Below are 17,548 nucleotides of genomic sequence, written 5' to 3'. Positions count from 1 at the left end.
CTGGATCAAGAGTAGGAGAGGGGATGATAATCTCTTCCAGGGGGTCAATTGCAGGGTTGAGCACGGGTGAAGGCAGCAGTTACCTAGCTTAGTGATGGCCGGGTCTGAAAAGAGTGTCTGGATAAAGTGAGAAAGCTTCTCCTGCTCAGCCTCCTCCTGGAACTGCAGCAGATCCAAGAGAAACACCTGGTCCTTGACAGCGAGCTGAAGCAAGGAGACACGCGACCTCCCCACACTGCCAAACGAAGGTCTCCACTCCATGTCAATGCCAATCACTTGGCCAGCCTGTAACACAAGTGAAAGACATTCTTTACTAAGGCTTGTCTCCACAGGGAAATGGTCCGGGCCTAACTGTAGTGTTTCCTCTGGGGAAGCATTATTCCAAACAGAATTATTTTACATGGAAGAATCACACTGCTTTGGCAGAATGTCCATCTGAGACCCTATTCTGGAATGGCAGCTTCCAGTCCATCTTCCCATATGGGCTAGCCCTTAGGCCTCAAGGATTTCCTGCAGGAAATGCCACCAACAGTGCTCCATCTGCTCTCACTGGCCTGAGGTCAGATGCATGTGAAGATGAAAGACAAAATCCACTCCATGTTATGTGATTCATGGGGATCTCTCTGCTCCACAGCATTACCAAATTCACACCAGAGCAACACCTACCTGCAGCACCTGTTCCCTGCACTGCTGCATCTCTTCCCATGTCTGCAGGAAGTGAATGTTCTCCCTGGGAATGGGCAGCTGGTAATAATTCTTCTTCCTGTCCTCTTCATAATCATCAGTTCTCTCAGCATCTTCTACCCTATGAAAAACATGATCCAAATGCTTTTCACAAGGTCATCGTGGGAATTTCATTTCCGATTTGTTCCATACACGCATTATGGTTCAGATCTGCAACGAATTCCGTTACACATGGGAGCTACAGTCTGAATGTCGATATGCATTCACTACTCTGCTTGGACATCAACCAGGGGGTGTTTTGGGGGTGTAGGTGGAATTCGGGTCCCAGTTGTTCATATTCTAGGGTACAGACTTTTATTTTTTGAATAAAAGATCACTAAAATCCTAGAGGCCCTTATTTCACCCATATATCCTGCAGGCCTCTGTCCTTTCACTTATTTTTTACTCTTTCCTGACCCTCTTCCTTCCCTTCTGTCTTTTTCTGCCCAGGCCCATGCTCTTCCCATTTACTCACCACCATAAAAATGGCATGACAGGAGGCATGATTGTGGGATCATGCATTAGATTCCATCTCGTCTTATTGCTGGAGAAGGGCAAGCCCAATCCTGAGCTCTCCCTAAACAGACAAGAAGCAAGCTCCCACAGATGGGACCCCTCTCAACTGAGGGGCTCCCAGCCATGGGGGTGCCCCATGTACCCCAGCAAATGGGAGACATAGCTGCTGCAGTCTCCCTACCATGGAACCCCTCATGGCAAAGAGATGGCAGCTGCTGTGGTACCCCAGCCGCAGGGGTGTGTACAGGCCCCTGCAGCTGGGAGATCACAGCTGCTGCAATCTTCCTGCCACAGGGGTGCACCACACCCCCCCACAACTGGGAGACCACTGTAGCTATAATATCTCAGCTGCAGGGGTGCTCCACACACACCCAGAGGTGGGAGACTGCAGCCACACCCTGCAGTTGCTGGGACCCAGAGTCCTGCAGCTGTGGACAAGGAGTTCTAGCAGCACCCAGTGGCTGCAGAGATCCAGTATCCCCGGTAGCTGCAGGGTACTGCCGGGACCTGGAGTCTGCAGCTCCTGAGTGCTGCAGAGGCTGAGAGTCCCCTTAGCTGCAGGACTCCCAGCCCCAACTTGGCACGGTGTACTCCTGCAGCTAAGAACATGGTCAGCTGGCAGGGCTCCCAGCCACAGGGGTAGACCCTGCTACATATTCAAATTAGAGCTGGATAGCAACCAGCTATAAAGTTAATACACATTTTCAAGGTCTAACTTTATAGCTGGTTGGACCTTTCTATGGCATGACAGGTACTTTGAACATATAGCTGGTCTCAGTTAATTGCAGAATTAACCAGTTAATTGCACAATACCTGTAATGTGTAGAGGGGGCCTAAGAGAATAGTACATGTGTGTTTAATTAATGATGCTCATGACCAGAAAATTTTACTAGGAGACTAGAAAACCCCCATACCCAAGCCCAGGCTTAGTTCATTTATCATCATTACACAGTTTTCTTTCCCAGAATGGATGTGACCTGACAGCCTACAAAGTTAGGTGACAAGTTCCAGATTCTAGGATTTCACATTATAAATACTTGGTTCTCAGCTCCCCACAGCAGTTCCAGGCATCTGGTAGTTCTCACGTCGTATCGCCGTCTCTGACTTGCTAAGAGTCAAAACCAGAGTTCCATTTATCTCTTTAGAAAGGAACATGTTCTAATAAGAAAATCACAAGCTGCTCCAACTAAGGTCTCCAACTAAGAACACCAGGATCTACTGCTTTGGTCTCAGCGGCTGCCCCCTGCACACAGCTTAGAATGGAATGACTCACCACGCACGCTTCCAAGAGAACAGAAGGGTTTCACGGACTTCTCCTTCCTATGGAAATCCCTGCCTGTCCCCTGACACTGTACAAGAACATCTGCTTTCAGTGGTACAGGGTTGGAAGAAGCAGAACCCAACACTGCTCCAACATCTCCCTCCACTTCAGGGATAGGTTCAATGCTGAACTGACTAAGATCTTACTGTGCGACTCTCCCAAATTAAGACAGTGCCACAAAAAAGTTTAATGTGAACACATCAGCACCGTGCAGTTGTTTGAGAGATGCCTGCAAAAGCAGCCTTTGTGAGTTGTCATTGATTTCCTACAACAGGATCTTACACAGCACAATTTCTTTTTCATAATGCAGCAGAGGCTCTTGAAATAGTTTCGGAACTGGAAAGTCAGCACATTGCTCTGGTGTCCCATCCAAATGATGCAACTGGAGGAAAGTAAGCATAATAAAACAAAAATCCAGCTATTTTTCACATATCACGAATATCTGGACAGTCTCGTTCCCACAGAGACTTTAAATGGCTTATTATTTGAGAAAATATTTACTAACCTTGTGTTTAGGGGACTGCATGACTAATTTTGTAGCATGGCAGCTTTGTGCTATACAAACATTAGCTTGCATAGACAGTCTGTGTGCATGGGGAAGTCAATATTTGTGTAAAATATTTAATGAAGGTGTGAAATCTCAGGTCTCCGGGAATATTCTCATCTGCACAGTTCAAGAGTGGCATGTGGTATGACCAGTAGCAGGGGTGATTTCATCATTTATACTCTGATATTATCTCTTGCCTTTACAGAGCAAACGCCCACTCTGGAACCTGCTGCTACAATATTTCAGCAGCTGATATAAGTGAAGGGCCAGTGCTCTATACAATTCAAACACCTTACAGTAGAAGGTAGTGGTATTCCCATTTTACAGTGAGGAACCTGGGGCACAGGGGGCTTCACAGCCATTCAGAATTCCTGGAGAATGGCAGAGCCACAAGAAGATCCTAGGGCTCATGACTCCATGCCTTGTTCTACCCACTCAATCCTATTGCCTCTCTTGTGCATCCAGACAGCGTTCCCTCTATGTGGCATGCGCGGCCACGCTCATGCCACGCACGCCACACAATGTAGAGGGAAGGCTGCATGCAGATGAAGTGAGATGACTGCACTCTGAGTTCTGACACCCGTTTCCCACCTGACCCCATGTCCTAGGACTGTGCTATCTGTTCTGTGGGCTTACAATGTACACAAGGAACAGAGTGGATGTGAAAGACCATGCGGTGTCTTTAAGGCACAAAGCCACCTCAGAGACAGTCTCCTGTAGTCACAGCCTTCAGTATCTCCTGAGTGCCAGTCCTGGGCTACTCTTCCCAAGGTTGCTATATCTGCCATTTTTGCTGGCCAGTGAGATGATGGGGGAGTCCCCCAGCTCCACTTATATGACAACCAGGTTCATGTGCTAAATGAGCAGGTGTTTTCTCTGCTATATGAGCCACTTCTCAGGGAAGGAGCCATGTACTGTCTGAGAGAAGCAAATGTTGCCAGGGAGGGCAATGTTGAGAGAATAATTACTTCAGCGTAAAATTTACTGATTATTTATGCACCCCAAAACTGCACCACTGAAGTCAGTGGGAGTTCACTGTTGTCTTCAACAGGTCACATAAGCTATATCTTTCAGGAATGTAAGCTTCACCAGTGTCACTACAGTGAACTCTGATTAATTTGTCACTCCAAGGAATTGGTGATGGTTTCTAATTATCCCTGAGTGACTAATTATCAGTAGTTAACAATTTTCAACTTCTTATGATGTATTTTGCCTTCCATATTGACTAGGTAAGGAATGAATTCTGTCATTCACCACATGAAAAACTACACTATAAAAATTCCAAGTGCAAACTGTATACACTTTGGTTTGCTATATGGAGAAACGGTATGATTGGGCAGATAAATGCTTAACGTCTAGTTTCTTACTATAAAAATTCAGTGTGTTCACATCAGAAGAACTACATGATGGAGTAAAATAATCAAAACTTTTGACTTTGCACTCTTACTTTTGCCAAAATAGAAGGCAATTTTGAGAACTGGAACAGTTGATCACCTATGTCTTGTTGAAGCACGAAAAGCTGAAGAATACCTAATGCTTTAAACACAGCATCCGTCTTGCTTTCTAGGGAGAGTGCAGGTCAGTACTTTTCAAGCCAGCCATCAGGAGCAAATTCTTTTATTATTTAGCATATATATACATTTGGAAAGGAATGAATACATTTTAACAGACGACTAATTACCTGAAGCATTTTGTATACAAATCAATAGGACTAGAAGTGATTCTGTATGCAGGGTAACAAAAGTATAGTGACAAGTTATCCTAATGATTGCTTAATCAGATTTCACTGTATTTAGATATAGCACACTGTGGTACTAATTACAGGCTGGACACAAAGTTTGTGCGGCATGAGGTATAGTTAGATCCCTTCCATTTCACTGCAGTTGCTCTGCAGTAGAGTCCTGGCAATGAGACTTGGAGAATCCTGGTCCTCTACCATAGCAAAGTGTCCCATCCCATGAAGATCAGAACACTTTGGTGTGTGCTTAATCTGTGCCTTCTGTGGGTGTTCCCACGCTTGTGGAAAGCAAACACCAACCATGCACGTTACCGTGACTATACAGTGAAAATTCTTGCAGAATTCTCCTACCCTATAAGCTGAACAAGCTGCATCCTTCAACACCGCACTACAACAGATTATTTTAAGCAACATGGCAGCCCTGATGTGGTGATTAATATGTATTAGGGCTGTACGAAGCTTCGGTCCCCGATTTGATTTGGCGGAGAGTTGGCCCGATTTGATGGCCAAATCTCCAAATCCGAATTGAATCAGAGGACCCTTTAATTTCTCTGAATCGAATCAGAACCCCACCCCACGCACCCCCCTGGCTCAGTGACTGGTCCCTCCTGGATCTGGTGGGGGCACCTGGGGTCCCCCTGTGGCTGATCGCCAAGCAGGGGAGGTGCAGGGCTCCCCTCCCCCCCACGTGCTCCCCAGTGGACCCGGAAGCAGACCCGAACTACTTCTGGTCCACTTGTGGGTTGGCTGCCAAGGGATGCTCCATCTGCCCCAGCATCACAGTGTTCACAAGCCGCGTCTGCTACCTCAAGGTATGTAGAAAAAGCATTTAAAGCTGTGTTTATGTCTGAATCACTGATTCTCTGAATCAGCATCAAATCTTCAGGTTCAGATTTGGCCGAATCGAATTGGGGACAGTGATCCGAATCACAAATCAAATCACTGTCCCCAATTCAGGCCAAATCCAAATCGAATAGGGCCCATTTTGCACACCCCGAATATGTATTACATAAAGCAGGGTATTTACCTCTCCTGGATCTTGAGTCTCTGAAGCTCATCAGCCACTCCATAAGGCAGGTTCTCCTTAGGGAAGTTGTAGTGAAAAGCCCACCTGGCTGCAGTGTTCAAATCACAATAACTGACCAGGAGCCGGATCAGCTGCTCTTGTAGCCACCGATTGTCCCCCACGGTGCTCTGTGAGGAAAACATATGAACAGAATCTGGTTGTGCAGGTTCCATCTTGAGGACATGTCTATGAATTTCAATGGATAGTGCATCAGAAGAGGAACTGTACAGTATTGCTTTCTTATTGAAGAGGGGAAGAAAGAACAAGAATAAATGCGTCTCTCCTCCTTTAAAAGCAAAACTGTTTTTGCTAGATCTACCAGCCGCCAACTCATACACGTCTCACTAGTACACCTTACTGGACTCCTCTGCAGTGGAACTGCTCCTGGAGAGCATTTGAACAGGGCACTCCACCTTGTCTGACAACAAGAACACAGCAGAGAGAGGAGTGCGTGCAATCACCATGCTACAATGCATTTACAGCAGGTGACGACCAGCACATCCATTTTCTCTTTGATGCTAACAAAATAAACAGAATCAGGGCAATGCGTGAACAGGAAAAAGACCTCTAGAGCATCAGCTCCATGAGGTTCATGTCTTCAAGCTTTTCTTCACAAGAGGGTCAAAAAGTCATTATTTAAAAAACGAGATTGTGATTAATCACAGAACTCCTGGAGCTGGATCCCTGCGTAAGGGTGTGTGCATATGTATGTGTACAGCCTTAAGCCAACTTTGCACATAGCCACACATCCTCTGCTTATGACACTGGCTACAGATAAATGGAGGATCCACTTTGAGACACATTCTACATAGCTGTATTTTTAAAATCTCTGTAACATTAAAGTAATCCCACCATAAAGGTATAATGCAAATGATTCCTATTATAAAGTAGGTCCACACTCTGCATGCAATAATTAATTACTTAATTAACCTCTTATTGGTAAGGAACTTCCTACCTTCATAAAAGACAGGAAGTTTCTACTATGCACTAACCACAACCAAAGTGATTAATTTGTTCTGTCATGGGAAACATCCTCAAATCTTCCATTATTTGAAATTTTAATCTGGTTTCTTAACATAATTGAGTACATTATCACCATTGTGCCAGCTGCTATGAATTCCCCACAAAGGGAGGCTTTGTAGTGATAGGTAGTATCTTCAAATGCCTTGGAACAGCAATGAAGCATTGGAAATGCAAATATAAAACAAAGGGAACACAAAATTAGGACTTCTGTGTTACTTTGTATTCACTATACAGGGCACCATCTTCTGAGGATGTGGCATTTGGATTACAATACAAGTGCCACAGAGAAAACGTCCACAGGATGGCATTCTTATTGTGGTGATTAACCTGCAGCGACACTGCCTTCTTTCCTAGTAATTGCAGCCACTGTGGTTATAATAAAAGTGACATAAATAATGTAATAAAAAGCAAATAATGAGTAACCTAGAGATCTCTGATAGACCTGATTTGTGAAAAAAATCTGGCCAGCATAGCTGTGCTGGTTAGGAGTGTGAAAAATATCACCTTCTTGACCAACCTAGCTGTGTCAGCAAAAATCCCAGGGTAGATATATACAAAAAACTAGAACTCTTGGTTCCAAAATGATACCTTTTATAATAAAAGGTATCATTTTGGAACCAAGAGTTCTAGTTTTCTGTATGTCTCCTTGTCTCACACCAACACGGTTACCAAATACACCCCTAACAGGGTAGATATAGTGATATTTCCAAAAATAAGATCTTTTGTCAGTCCGTTTTGCTCAGGGACCTGGCATTAAAGTAAAACCGCGGGAATAACATGTTGTGCCAACACTGGTGGGAAGGGCTTTGTTGATATTATTCTACCACTTTTAGTTATTGCAGCAAACACTTTCTAGTGTGGACGAGGCAGAGAAGCTGAACATATCGCCCTACATTTGTAAGACAGCCCTAAGCGCCTTCTGCACAGCAGCACACCTGCAGCTAAACGTTTCTTGCAGGGCTGGAATACATTCCCAGGGATTCTGTCTACCTTGCTTTTTCCCCCAGAACATGTGCAAACAACATCTGAAGGTGTGGAATGCTGCTGGGGCCACTGAGCCTCATTCCTGAGATTCTTTCAGCAATGAAAAGGTGAGAAGTGGTCTTCAAAGCAGACACTCCTGCTCAGATCAGGAAATCAATCTGTTGATAGCCCAAGGTAAGAAAAGAAAAACGAAAAAACTCAGCGATGCAAGGGCGGGGAGGAGACAGAGACTGGAAAGAACAGACAAAGAAACCAGCTTCACCATACACAAATTAAGCATGGGACAGTTGAATGAAAGAAACCACACCAGAAAGAACGCTGGCCAAACACACATGCTGTATGCCGAAATGGGGAAGCATTTTTATTCTCATGATGAGGTCTATTTTCATCCTAGTTGCTAATGTTCTGAAGAGACAGATGTATAGGAGAGGCAGATGCAGGGTTAGCAGACATGGAGTAGCCACAATAGCAGTGCTTGACATCTTGAATCCCGGTGAAATGGAAAGTAACTGGTTTATTTTTGCACCAAAATGGACAGGTTCATAAACAGCAAAAGCTGAAACCGGGATGTTTTCGCCACAGAAAGACCCATGCTCTGATGCAGAAGGAACTTTTCACCTGGGGTGATGTTTCCATCACGCACATGTATTTCAGTTTCTGGAAATGAAGACTTTTGAAGAGGAAATGGGTATTTGCACATGGAACTAACAGCACACCAGAATAAAATGGTCACAATCAACACACCCTGCTCCACGATTCCTCCAAGCCAGAGGAAATTATACCATGTCAGCAAGACTTATTTACATGCCTTTGAGAGTCTTAGACATATCATCCTACCCTTAATCTGCAGGCGCACACAAAAATTCCTGACACCAACTATAACCTGTGATTAAAAGCTCTCCAGACCAAGCCTTGCAGGTTACATACAGATAAATTAATCTCCTTTTTCAGATGACTGTTTTACTGGTGGGTAACAATTAGAGCAGAAGCAAATTTACCCAGATGCCAATCCAAAGCCCACTAAGTCAACCACAGTCTTTGCACTGATAGCAATAAACTCTGAAGTGGACCCAGCATAATAACATAAACTCTGATCTCTCTTCTTGTGACCATCCCTTTCACCCTTACCTTATTTCTACAGGTTATTTTGTCCTTCTATTTGTTTGTTTTGAGCTGTATTTCTGCCAGATACAAATCCCCACCCTCCCCTGACACTTTAGCACAGAAATAGTTACTCAACACAAGTAAAGTTCTGGCAGTAGCTTGCCATATCAAACTCTAAATTAGCTCATGAATATCTTGGCCAACTCTCCCCAGTGCTCCCCCAGAAAAAAGGCGAAGAAATGTCAAGCAGATTGAGTGAGACCTGAAAAATGTTGAGAGGGAATCAAGTCAAAATTGGATTTTGAATGGAAAATGAGTATTGTCACCATATTAACTTATGGAAGGCAACAGCCATCTCATTAAAATAATTAGTTTCTTATGAGTGTCTGTATGAAAAACATTCCATGGAACATACTGCATGATTATTATTTCCATAGTTATTTTTTTTCTCTAACAGAGTTGTCAAGACTTAGTATTTTGCAGTTAGGATTGTTTTTATTACATGGAAATTGCCACAGAGATGCATCTTCAGTGTTTGGTATAAGAAAGGTCCTTTCCTCTTTGGATTTCAGAGCAGACTGGCTTGGGGAAAGAACAAACCTTCCGGCTCCTTCAGACATGGGGATTGAGTTACTCTGCATCTGAGCAATTCATTTGCCAAACAGAATGGGATCATCTGGCTGTTTCAACAGAAAAGCAAAATGTATATTCTCACATTAGGAATAGCATGGAGGTGCCTTCCCCTTGGCAGTCCCTCCTGTGTCTGATTTTTGTCTCCAGACTGTGAGATTCCTTGGAGCATCTAAAACCAGCACATAAGCAGAAGGGTCAGGGGTGTAATGTGTTTTATTTTTTGCAAGCCACACCCAACTTTTTGTCAACTGTGCCAGGGGCCTGCCGAGCTATTGTGTTGCTGGGCTCCTTGTACCCTGAAATCAGGAGCTGGAAGATTCGTGTTTCAGCCTGAAACGCTTGTTCTTCCCACCATCCCTGCCTAAGGGCAGGCTGTTTGACTACATATTTTTCAGAGCTATAGAGCAAGATTATTAACCCCATGAAACCAAGTTTTACCCATGGAAAGATGTACTGCATGATGTATATAAACACTACATTTAAAAACACATCAAGAAATAGCTAATTTTACTTTTTTCCCCCTTTGTAAGCCACATGAACCAAATCAATGTGAATACTGTTCTGAAGATCCCTGTTTGAGATGCCAGTATTTGGAAAATGGGGCTTTCCCTGATCCTTGTCTAACGGAAGACTCAAATCTCAATGCTGGCTCTAGCATTGCTGGAAGTTATCTGGGGTCCAGATCTGCAAAGCACCAGTGCTTGCCCTTGAATAAATAAGCCTGACAAAATGTTGATACTTATCCAAATTCTTCACACCTCATGGTCTGGTAATGTCAGACGGGAGATGCTACAAAGAGAGGATTTTCTGGTGACAGTCCAGCACTGGACAAGACAGAAGATGAATGTAGTGGGGGAAGCTAGCCAAACTTTTTGAGACCTCAAAGTAATAAATTGTTTATCCCAGTAAATGCCCTGTCTGAGCCCAATAACAGAGCACACTGAACACCACACACTGGCTAACCTTCTCCTTCCAGCTGTATTCCTCAAAAGTGATCATTTATTTGTCTTTTGCCATTGTAAGTCACAGTCACATGCTAAAAATCATTGCAAGAAGAAAAAATCGGGGCTGGGGTGTTTCATAGGAGAGAAGGAATTGCTGACTTCAAGGTATGGCAAAGTCGAAAGGTGTGGTGTGCATGCCCATAGAATGACTCCATCAGAAAGATCAGAAGCATACAGCCATAGGGGTGAGAAGGATGCTGTTCCTATACCATCCAAGACAGGTGCTAATTCAGCTTAACTTCCCCAGTTGTCACACCTATGATCCCAGCCCTGTTTTAGCAACTGTCACTGATGGGAAGAGGACACACTGCTTTAAGATGCTTGCTGCTGAGGGAAAACATAAGACCAGCGAGTGGGAAGAAGAGTGAGTCACCCTTTCCAAGTAGAAATAGGAAGAACAGCATGTATCCCAGCTCACAAACGGATCAACACATATTGAAACTACTGAGCAAACAAACTAAAGTTTCCTTATATAACCCCTGTCAGGCAGAATCCTTTATGTCATAAATGGGAAAACAGGTAGAAGGTGGGAGATGGAGGAAGGGGGTATAATGTGCCTAAAGCCTTCCAGGGAACCAGCAGCAGAGCCATGATTCAAACTTGGGTTCACCTATTTTGTTCTAACCATTCCCCCAGACTCTAGTGCCCGAATAGCCTGTTTGCTCCTGCAGAACATGTCACCAACAGACTACACTTCTAGTGCTGACATGTCAGATGCCCCAACCAGCATTCACAGGAATCCTCAGGAGAGAACTTGATATCTTGCTTGTGTATAGGAGACAAGGATTCCCAACATCCCAAAACACATGTACCCTGTAAAAGGGGGTACAAGTTTCCTCTGTAAAAAGTACACAAGCTGCTACTTTATTAAACAGCCAGATTTCACAGAGAGAAACACTGCTGTACCAACAATGTACTGATATAAAACTCTGCACTATAGGCCAAGCGTAGCACTTCTCCAACCATGGCTCTGCACAATAATGAGAAAGCAGCCCTTGTAGCATTGTGAAATGCTTTCAAACACCACTGTATGAATGTAAAACTTCCAAGATTTCCATTTTGTTTTGTCTTGAAGGATATGACATCTCCATAAGGAAAATCTTCACTGTGACACAAAGTTGCCTGAAGTATCAAGACATTAGACTAATCAAAAATCACTCTCGTCACAAACACTGGCTCCAAATTCCACCCAAAGCATGGAAGCACAGCAGTGCACTGCAGCACTGCAGCCATAGTCCCACGGACAGTCAAACAGCAACACCACCATACTGTACTGAGACAGAAAAGGAACAGAAAATGTATCTACTGTTTCCTACTGCTTTAGGAGAGCAGGAGACATGCAAGTTCCTCCTTGACAAAGAACTAAGAGGAATAAATCATAAAATAGCCAAGCTTAGGTTCTCTGCAAATAACAACAGTATGCTCAGCAAAACCCTATGGGGAGAGATGACAGGGAGGTTGGCGGCCTCAATTCACAGCAGGCAGCCAAACCTAGCCCTCTGGTCACCCTCAGACAGCAAGGATGACTATTGTAAGCCAAGCAGGGAAAGTATGTCTTCATCTTCATCTTACCACAAATCCATTAACTTCAGTACCATGGACTTTAGTGATATTTCCTTGATGTACACCAGCTGAGGATCTGACCCAAGATCATGTGCTTAATGCTGTAATAACTAAGTGAAATCCTCTAACCTGAGTAATGCAGAAGTGCAGACTAGGTGACTAGTCCTTCTATAGGTTTAATCTCTTGAAATGAATATATGAAGAGATTTAGTTTAACAAACACCCAGAGAAGAGGATTGAAAACCAGCATTGGAACCAGTTGTTTGGCTGTAACTAAACTGATTAGCAGGGGTGAGTGAAATTTCGCCGGTTGTCTCAATTCAACACTGTTTTGACTAATTTCAAGCTCGAAACAGTGAGATCGAATCGAAATGAAGGGCTTCAAAACAGCCTCGAAACAAAACAAGGCTAGTCGAAACATTTTGAAACTTTCAAAACATTTCGAGTTTCGAAGCCAACAGCGAGAGACAGGGGAGAACCAGGCCTGCATTCCCAGCACCAGCTGGGAGCACAGCCTTGGCTGTCCCTGTCTCCCGCTGCCAGAAACCGATAACAGTGCAGGGGCTCAGTTCCCCACCCCAGGGCTGCAATCCAGTGCTGGGTGCTGTGATCTGGCGGGGGCGGTAAAGAGTCAGACCAGCTAGTCTCACTCCCAACCTCCACGCTGCGATCGGGTGCGGAGAGTCAGCCCAGTTGGGTTCACTCCCCCCCCAGTTGGGCTGACTCTCCACCCCACACTCAATTGCAGCTTGTGGGGGGGGGGGGGAGTGAACCCAGTTGGGCTGACTCTCTGGCTCCCCACTGCCTGATCTAGCGCCGGGGATGGGGAGTCAGCTCAGCTGGGCTGACTCCCCACCCCCTGTGATACGTCGAAACAGCCTTTCATTTTCGACAGAACAAAATGGAACAGCTGTTTCAAATTGCAATGAAATTCCAAACGGAACGCTCTTCCTTCGAACCCTTGAAACTCAAGGCGAAACAGAACAGTGCCATTTCGCACAGCCCTATTGATTAGTTACAGTTACATTAAACACTAACATAGTCGCATGTTCCTGTCCACCATGCTGTGCCATACCAAGAGTCCTTCTCCCTCCATCACAAGAAGGGTTCTAAAATTACCAAATATTAGCAGAACCCAGAATGTAAATTCCTGACAGTACTGTTTAAAGCAAGTACTGATTTTCCCTGTTTGCCAGAAGAAGATCCTCTACAAAACCACATTGTTCAGAAATCTGTTTCTGTTCAGGCAGCAGACAACTTCTTGTTTCCACCTTCCCCGCTCTCTCAAGTCAGTAGCAGGATCATGAGCTCGTGCAACCTTCTGTAACTCAACCCTGGGTCCTGCTTTTGAACCAGCAGCTGGACTTCAACAGTCTGTGGCTGTGAAGTTTGGGGAATCTCATCAGAGCGAGTGCATATCCCACAGATATGAGAAATCATCCTTAATCTGGCCTGACACTCCTACTGTGCGTCAAAGACCTCTTGGATAGAGATGTCTTTAACCTAACAGCATTCTTTTAACAATACATCAGTCAAAGAGTAACATGTTTTCAGCTCTCCTGCTATCCTAACAAACACACCTGCAAGTTCTCAGGTACAATTAATTTTCAAAAATGCTTCTGTTTGTTGCCAGAGAAGCTAATGTCTTGATTACTGCATCATTTCTAACTCCCACCTCCCCTTAGCACTCAACCAAACTCAAAACAAGCTCCACTCATAACAAAGAGTTGTTCGCTCTCCTCCCTAACTTATTGCTTGCTTACATTTCAGATGGCCTCAGAAATCATGATTCATTTTGGGAAGCTAAGCTCTGCTCTGCTGCGAGTTCGGGCATTTTTTTTGGTAGCGTTCAATATATACTATCTATATAATCTTCTCAGGCCATATTTTGCCTTCTATTTGCATCCATCACTTCCACTGCCCTCACAAAGACAGGTAGCTGCAGTATCTTGGAGTGCATTTCGGCTAAAGAATCATTTAGGGAGAGCTGAGAGCACAAGATGCAAATGTGGAACACAACCAACAGTAATGCAGGTTCTTTAGTTCACACGTGTAATAGGCAGCATATTAGTTTTATATTATCTTTGTAATCTTGGTCTTGCTTCAGTTAGTTGGGAACCGGATTAAAGGATATTTTCTTTCTAAGAGTATGAGATGGTGGGAATCCCATTGAATAACACTTTCTATTCTGAATAGTCTTCAAATTGTTTAAATAAAGTAATAAAGAGGGAAGCACTTGCCCACTAGCACTAACTCCCACTATTGGCAGCCTATGAAAAATAGAAGACTGCTAATGAACAGGACTTGGGTTACCACCACTCATTTTTATTTCACCATTCATGAAGCCCATTTGGCTGTGACCCAAAGTAATAATAAGTATTTTTGTAGGGTCTTTAGCAAATGGAAGGATTGGCAATGTTTTTTTTTTCCTCCTTTAATCTCTCTTGGTGCATTTAAAATCCTGGTGCTTTTTGTTCTTGTGCAGGAATGCTTGAGAGGGCAGACTGAATGAACTCTGAAATTCACACCCTGGCAAACTGGACTGATTCCTAAATCCATAATTACAACATTCCTAAGAGGTATGCATTCTTTCAGAAAGAACAAGTAAAGATTAGTTTCCTGTTTCTTCCCGTTTACATGACTTCTCTGTCAAGAGGAACCTTCTTTTTGCTTCTGAACAATCATCTGTTTATGTGGTTCCCCCTTCTTGGCACCAAAATGGTGACGTAATCTCGCCTAAAAGTATAACAGAGCCAAACTATCAATTACAAATAGCCCAAACGTCTCTGTGAAAGACAGAGGATTTGCACAGTCTTTTCATAATCCAATATCTATCTTGTAGGAACACTCACTGAGGTACTGATCCATTATAAGGCTATTAAATAATCTGGGCTGATTATTAGATAACCAAACTATTTTTTTGCTGAGTGGAAGAGAATGTAGAGGAGATGTGCATGTTTGTGAAAAACTAAAAATGGCAATGGCACTGTACAGATACAGTCCTTAAATCTGAGTGCCTCTCTTGGATATAGAGATGCAAGTGTGGGGGGAACAAACCCTGCACTGCCGCAGGCCCTGCAAAAGGAGCTGTAGCCTCTCCACCCAGCTCTGGGGGGCCACAGTTTGCCTGTTCATGGCCACTTCTGGTCTGGCAGCCAACCATGCTGTGAACTGGCAGCCAACCCGCCGTGGCCCGGCACTGGACCACAGCCCAGGGATTGATAATCCCTGCTCTACAGGCAAAAGGAATCAGAACTCATGGCAGAGGTGACATCTTTTATTAGACCAACTAGATATTTGCAAGAAAAATAAATCTTTATTTGCAAACTAGATATTTGCAAAAACATTTTGTTATTCGCTTTTACAATCTTTGCATTCTCCTATGCCTGAGGAAGCGTGTGTGCACCCCAAAACTTGCAAATAAAGAATGTTTTTGCAAATATCTAGTTGGTCTAATAAAAGATCTCATCTTTGCCATGAGTTCTAATTTCTCTTGGATATGTGTGCATTCTTTATAATTCACCAGATTGCTGCATTTAAGCCCATAACCAAACAAAGGGGTAGGTTAAGGACCTGCATACTACTGTCATCTTCCAGAAGTAAACAGTCTCAAGAGCCCTGAGAAGACATAGCCTTCAGTAGCCCCTGCTACTCCTTTTCATAAAATGCAGTAAACATTCCCTCTTTCATCAGTATGGAAGGGTGAGCAATTTTATGGCCCCTCTCTTGTTCACATCCCCTTCCTCCCTCTGGGGTGTTGGGCATCACTGTGGTTGGTAGACTCCCTTAGTCTTGGCACAGTGCCTACTGGTGTACTGCTGTGCTTTTCTGGGTCAGGTTGAGTTCCACTTTAGAAGTACAGCACAGGCTGACATTTAAAATGTAAACTCACAGGCTTAGAAGACGCAGAGATTGTTAGGATTACCCCACTTCAATACTTTTCATCTTTTTGGGTAGACAGACATGCCCCTTAGACTGGTAGTTCAGTGACTGAGGACTGGTATCATGGAACTAAAACTTTCACTGGATCCTGAAGCTGCTTGTGAAGGCCCTTGGTACTCAACATGCTTTAGCTCATCTCACTTCATCCAGAAAGTTATGGGGTGCTATATAGCTCCTATGCGTAGGCTTTACTTCTGCTACTTAGCTGTCCACCAGGTACAGGAAGGGTGCACAGGTAAAGCTTAGCAGATTGCTGATGGTCCTGTTAGTTAATCTAATGCTTCCCCCCTCCTTGGACAAGCACCCTCAAGCCAATTACCCTCCTCTTTATTCCACACATAACTGCTTTCTGATATAATTGTGCTTCCAAATGAATGCTTATTAGTGACTTCCTTAGCCTGACGAAGGGTTTTTGAACCCGAAAGCTTGCTTAATAAATATTCTCCAACTATTTGGGTTGGTCTAATAAAAGATATCAAATTCACCCAAGGAACCTTGTCTGCCTATTAGTGACCAAAAATGATATGCGGTGTAATGGCAGCACAGTGATTTATGGTTAGGGATTTTAGGGTCAAAAAGCTGCTCTTGCCTCAAGAAAACAATTGAAACAATTTAAGAAAATTTTATTTGCAGCATGTCCTCTCTATTTCTCTCACTCTCAATTACACATCAGTTCAAGACCTTTGGCCAAAGTTTTCAAAGTGGAGGATTATATATTTTCCAAGGAGTCTTATGGAGGCTGTTTTGAAAATCCAGACATTAGTACCCAAAGTTAGGCTTCTAAATCCATATTCAAGCACTTCAGTAAAAATGGAGGTGATTTTCAAAGGGGTTGAACAACTGAAGCAACTATCACTTCACTGGGATTTCTGGCAGCTTAGAATCTTTGAAAATCAGTTCACTTCTCCTTAACATGCCCAAATGTATAGACCAGGAATCCCTTTGGAAGACAGTTTTGAAAATAGCGGCAAGTTCTTTAAAAGGTTCACCTCTTTCTGCTGCATAATCCCCAACCCAAACTGAAGTCATTCACCTGCTTGTTCCCAACCACAACCAATTGCACTGAGAAGGGCTTGTTTGTTGTAAATAAAGCCCACACAATTAGAGGAGTATACCTGGAGGTGGGTGTACAAGGCCCACATGCCAATTTACGGGGGCACCAGAATGGAGCTTTGGTTGACAATTCTGTGATGATGCAGCAGCAGTTGGGTGTAGGTATCCTCTTGGCTTACTGCCAGCTATGGCACTCAGCAACAACAGTAAGGGTAGTGGCAGATGCAACAGGAAAGTATAAATGCCCACTAGACTTGGGAAATACTGGCCCAGGATGCAAACCTTACTACTTATGCTCCTCTGAACCATTTTAATAAGGACTCCCAGCTCT

The 17,548-nt window shown here is 43.8% G+C and overlaps 1 protein-coding gene across 12 annotated transcripts in view; it reads right to left on the bottom strand.

Annotated features, from left to right (window-relative positions):
* EXD3 (exonuclease 3'-5' domain containing 3) overlaps window positions 1-17,548 on the bottom strand; it is a 457,407-nt gene that overhangs the window by 260,198 nt on the left and 179,661 nt on the right. For all 12 annotated transcript variants that reach the window (XR_009455884.1, XM_059715506.1, XM_019475746.2 and 9 more), the window contains 3 exons: window positions 5,873-6,039; window positions 667-805; window positions 84-285 (listed from right to left, as the gene is read on the bottom strand). Coding sequence is in view for 11 of the 12 variants with exons in the window: in XM_059715506.1 (XP_059571489.1) it covers window positions 84-285; window positions 667-805; window positions 5,873-6,039 (508 nt within the window). In the remaining variant the exon portion in view is untranslated. The remainder of the gene's footprint in view (window positions 1-83; window positions 286-666; window positions 806-5,872; window positions 6,040-17,548) is intronic.

Source organism: Alligator mississippiensis, chromosome 12, assembly GCF_030867095.1.
Source record: "Alligator mississippiensis isolate rAllMis1 chromosome 12, rAllMis1, whole genome shotgun sequence".
Classification (NCBI taxonomy): Eukaryota; Metazoa; Chordata; order Crocodylia; family Alligatoridae; genus Alligator; species Alligator mississippiensis.
The sequence above is the reverse complement of the archived record's forward strand: the minus strand, read 5'-3'. Positions and strand labels throughout refer to the sequence as shown.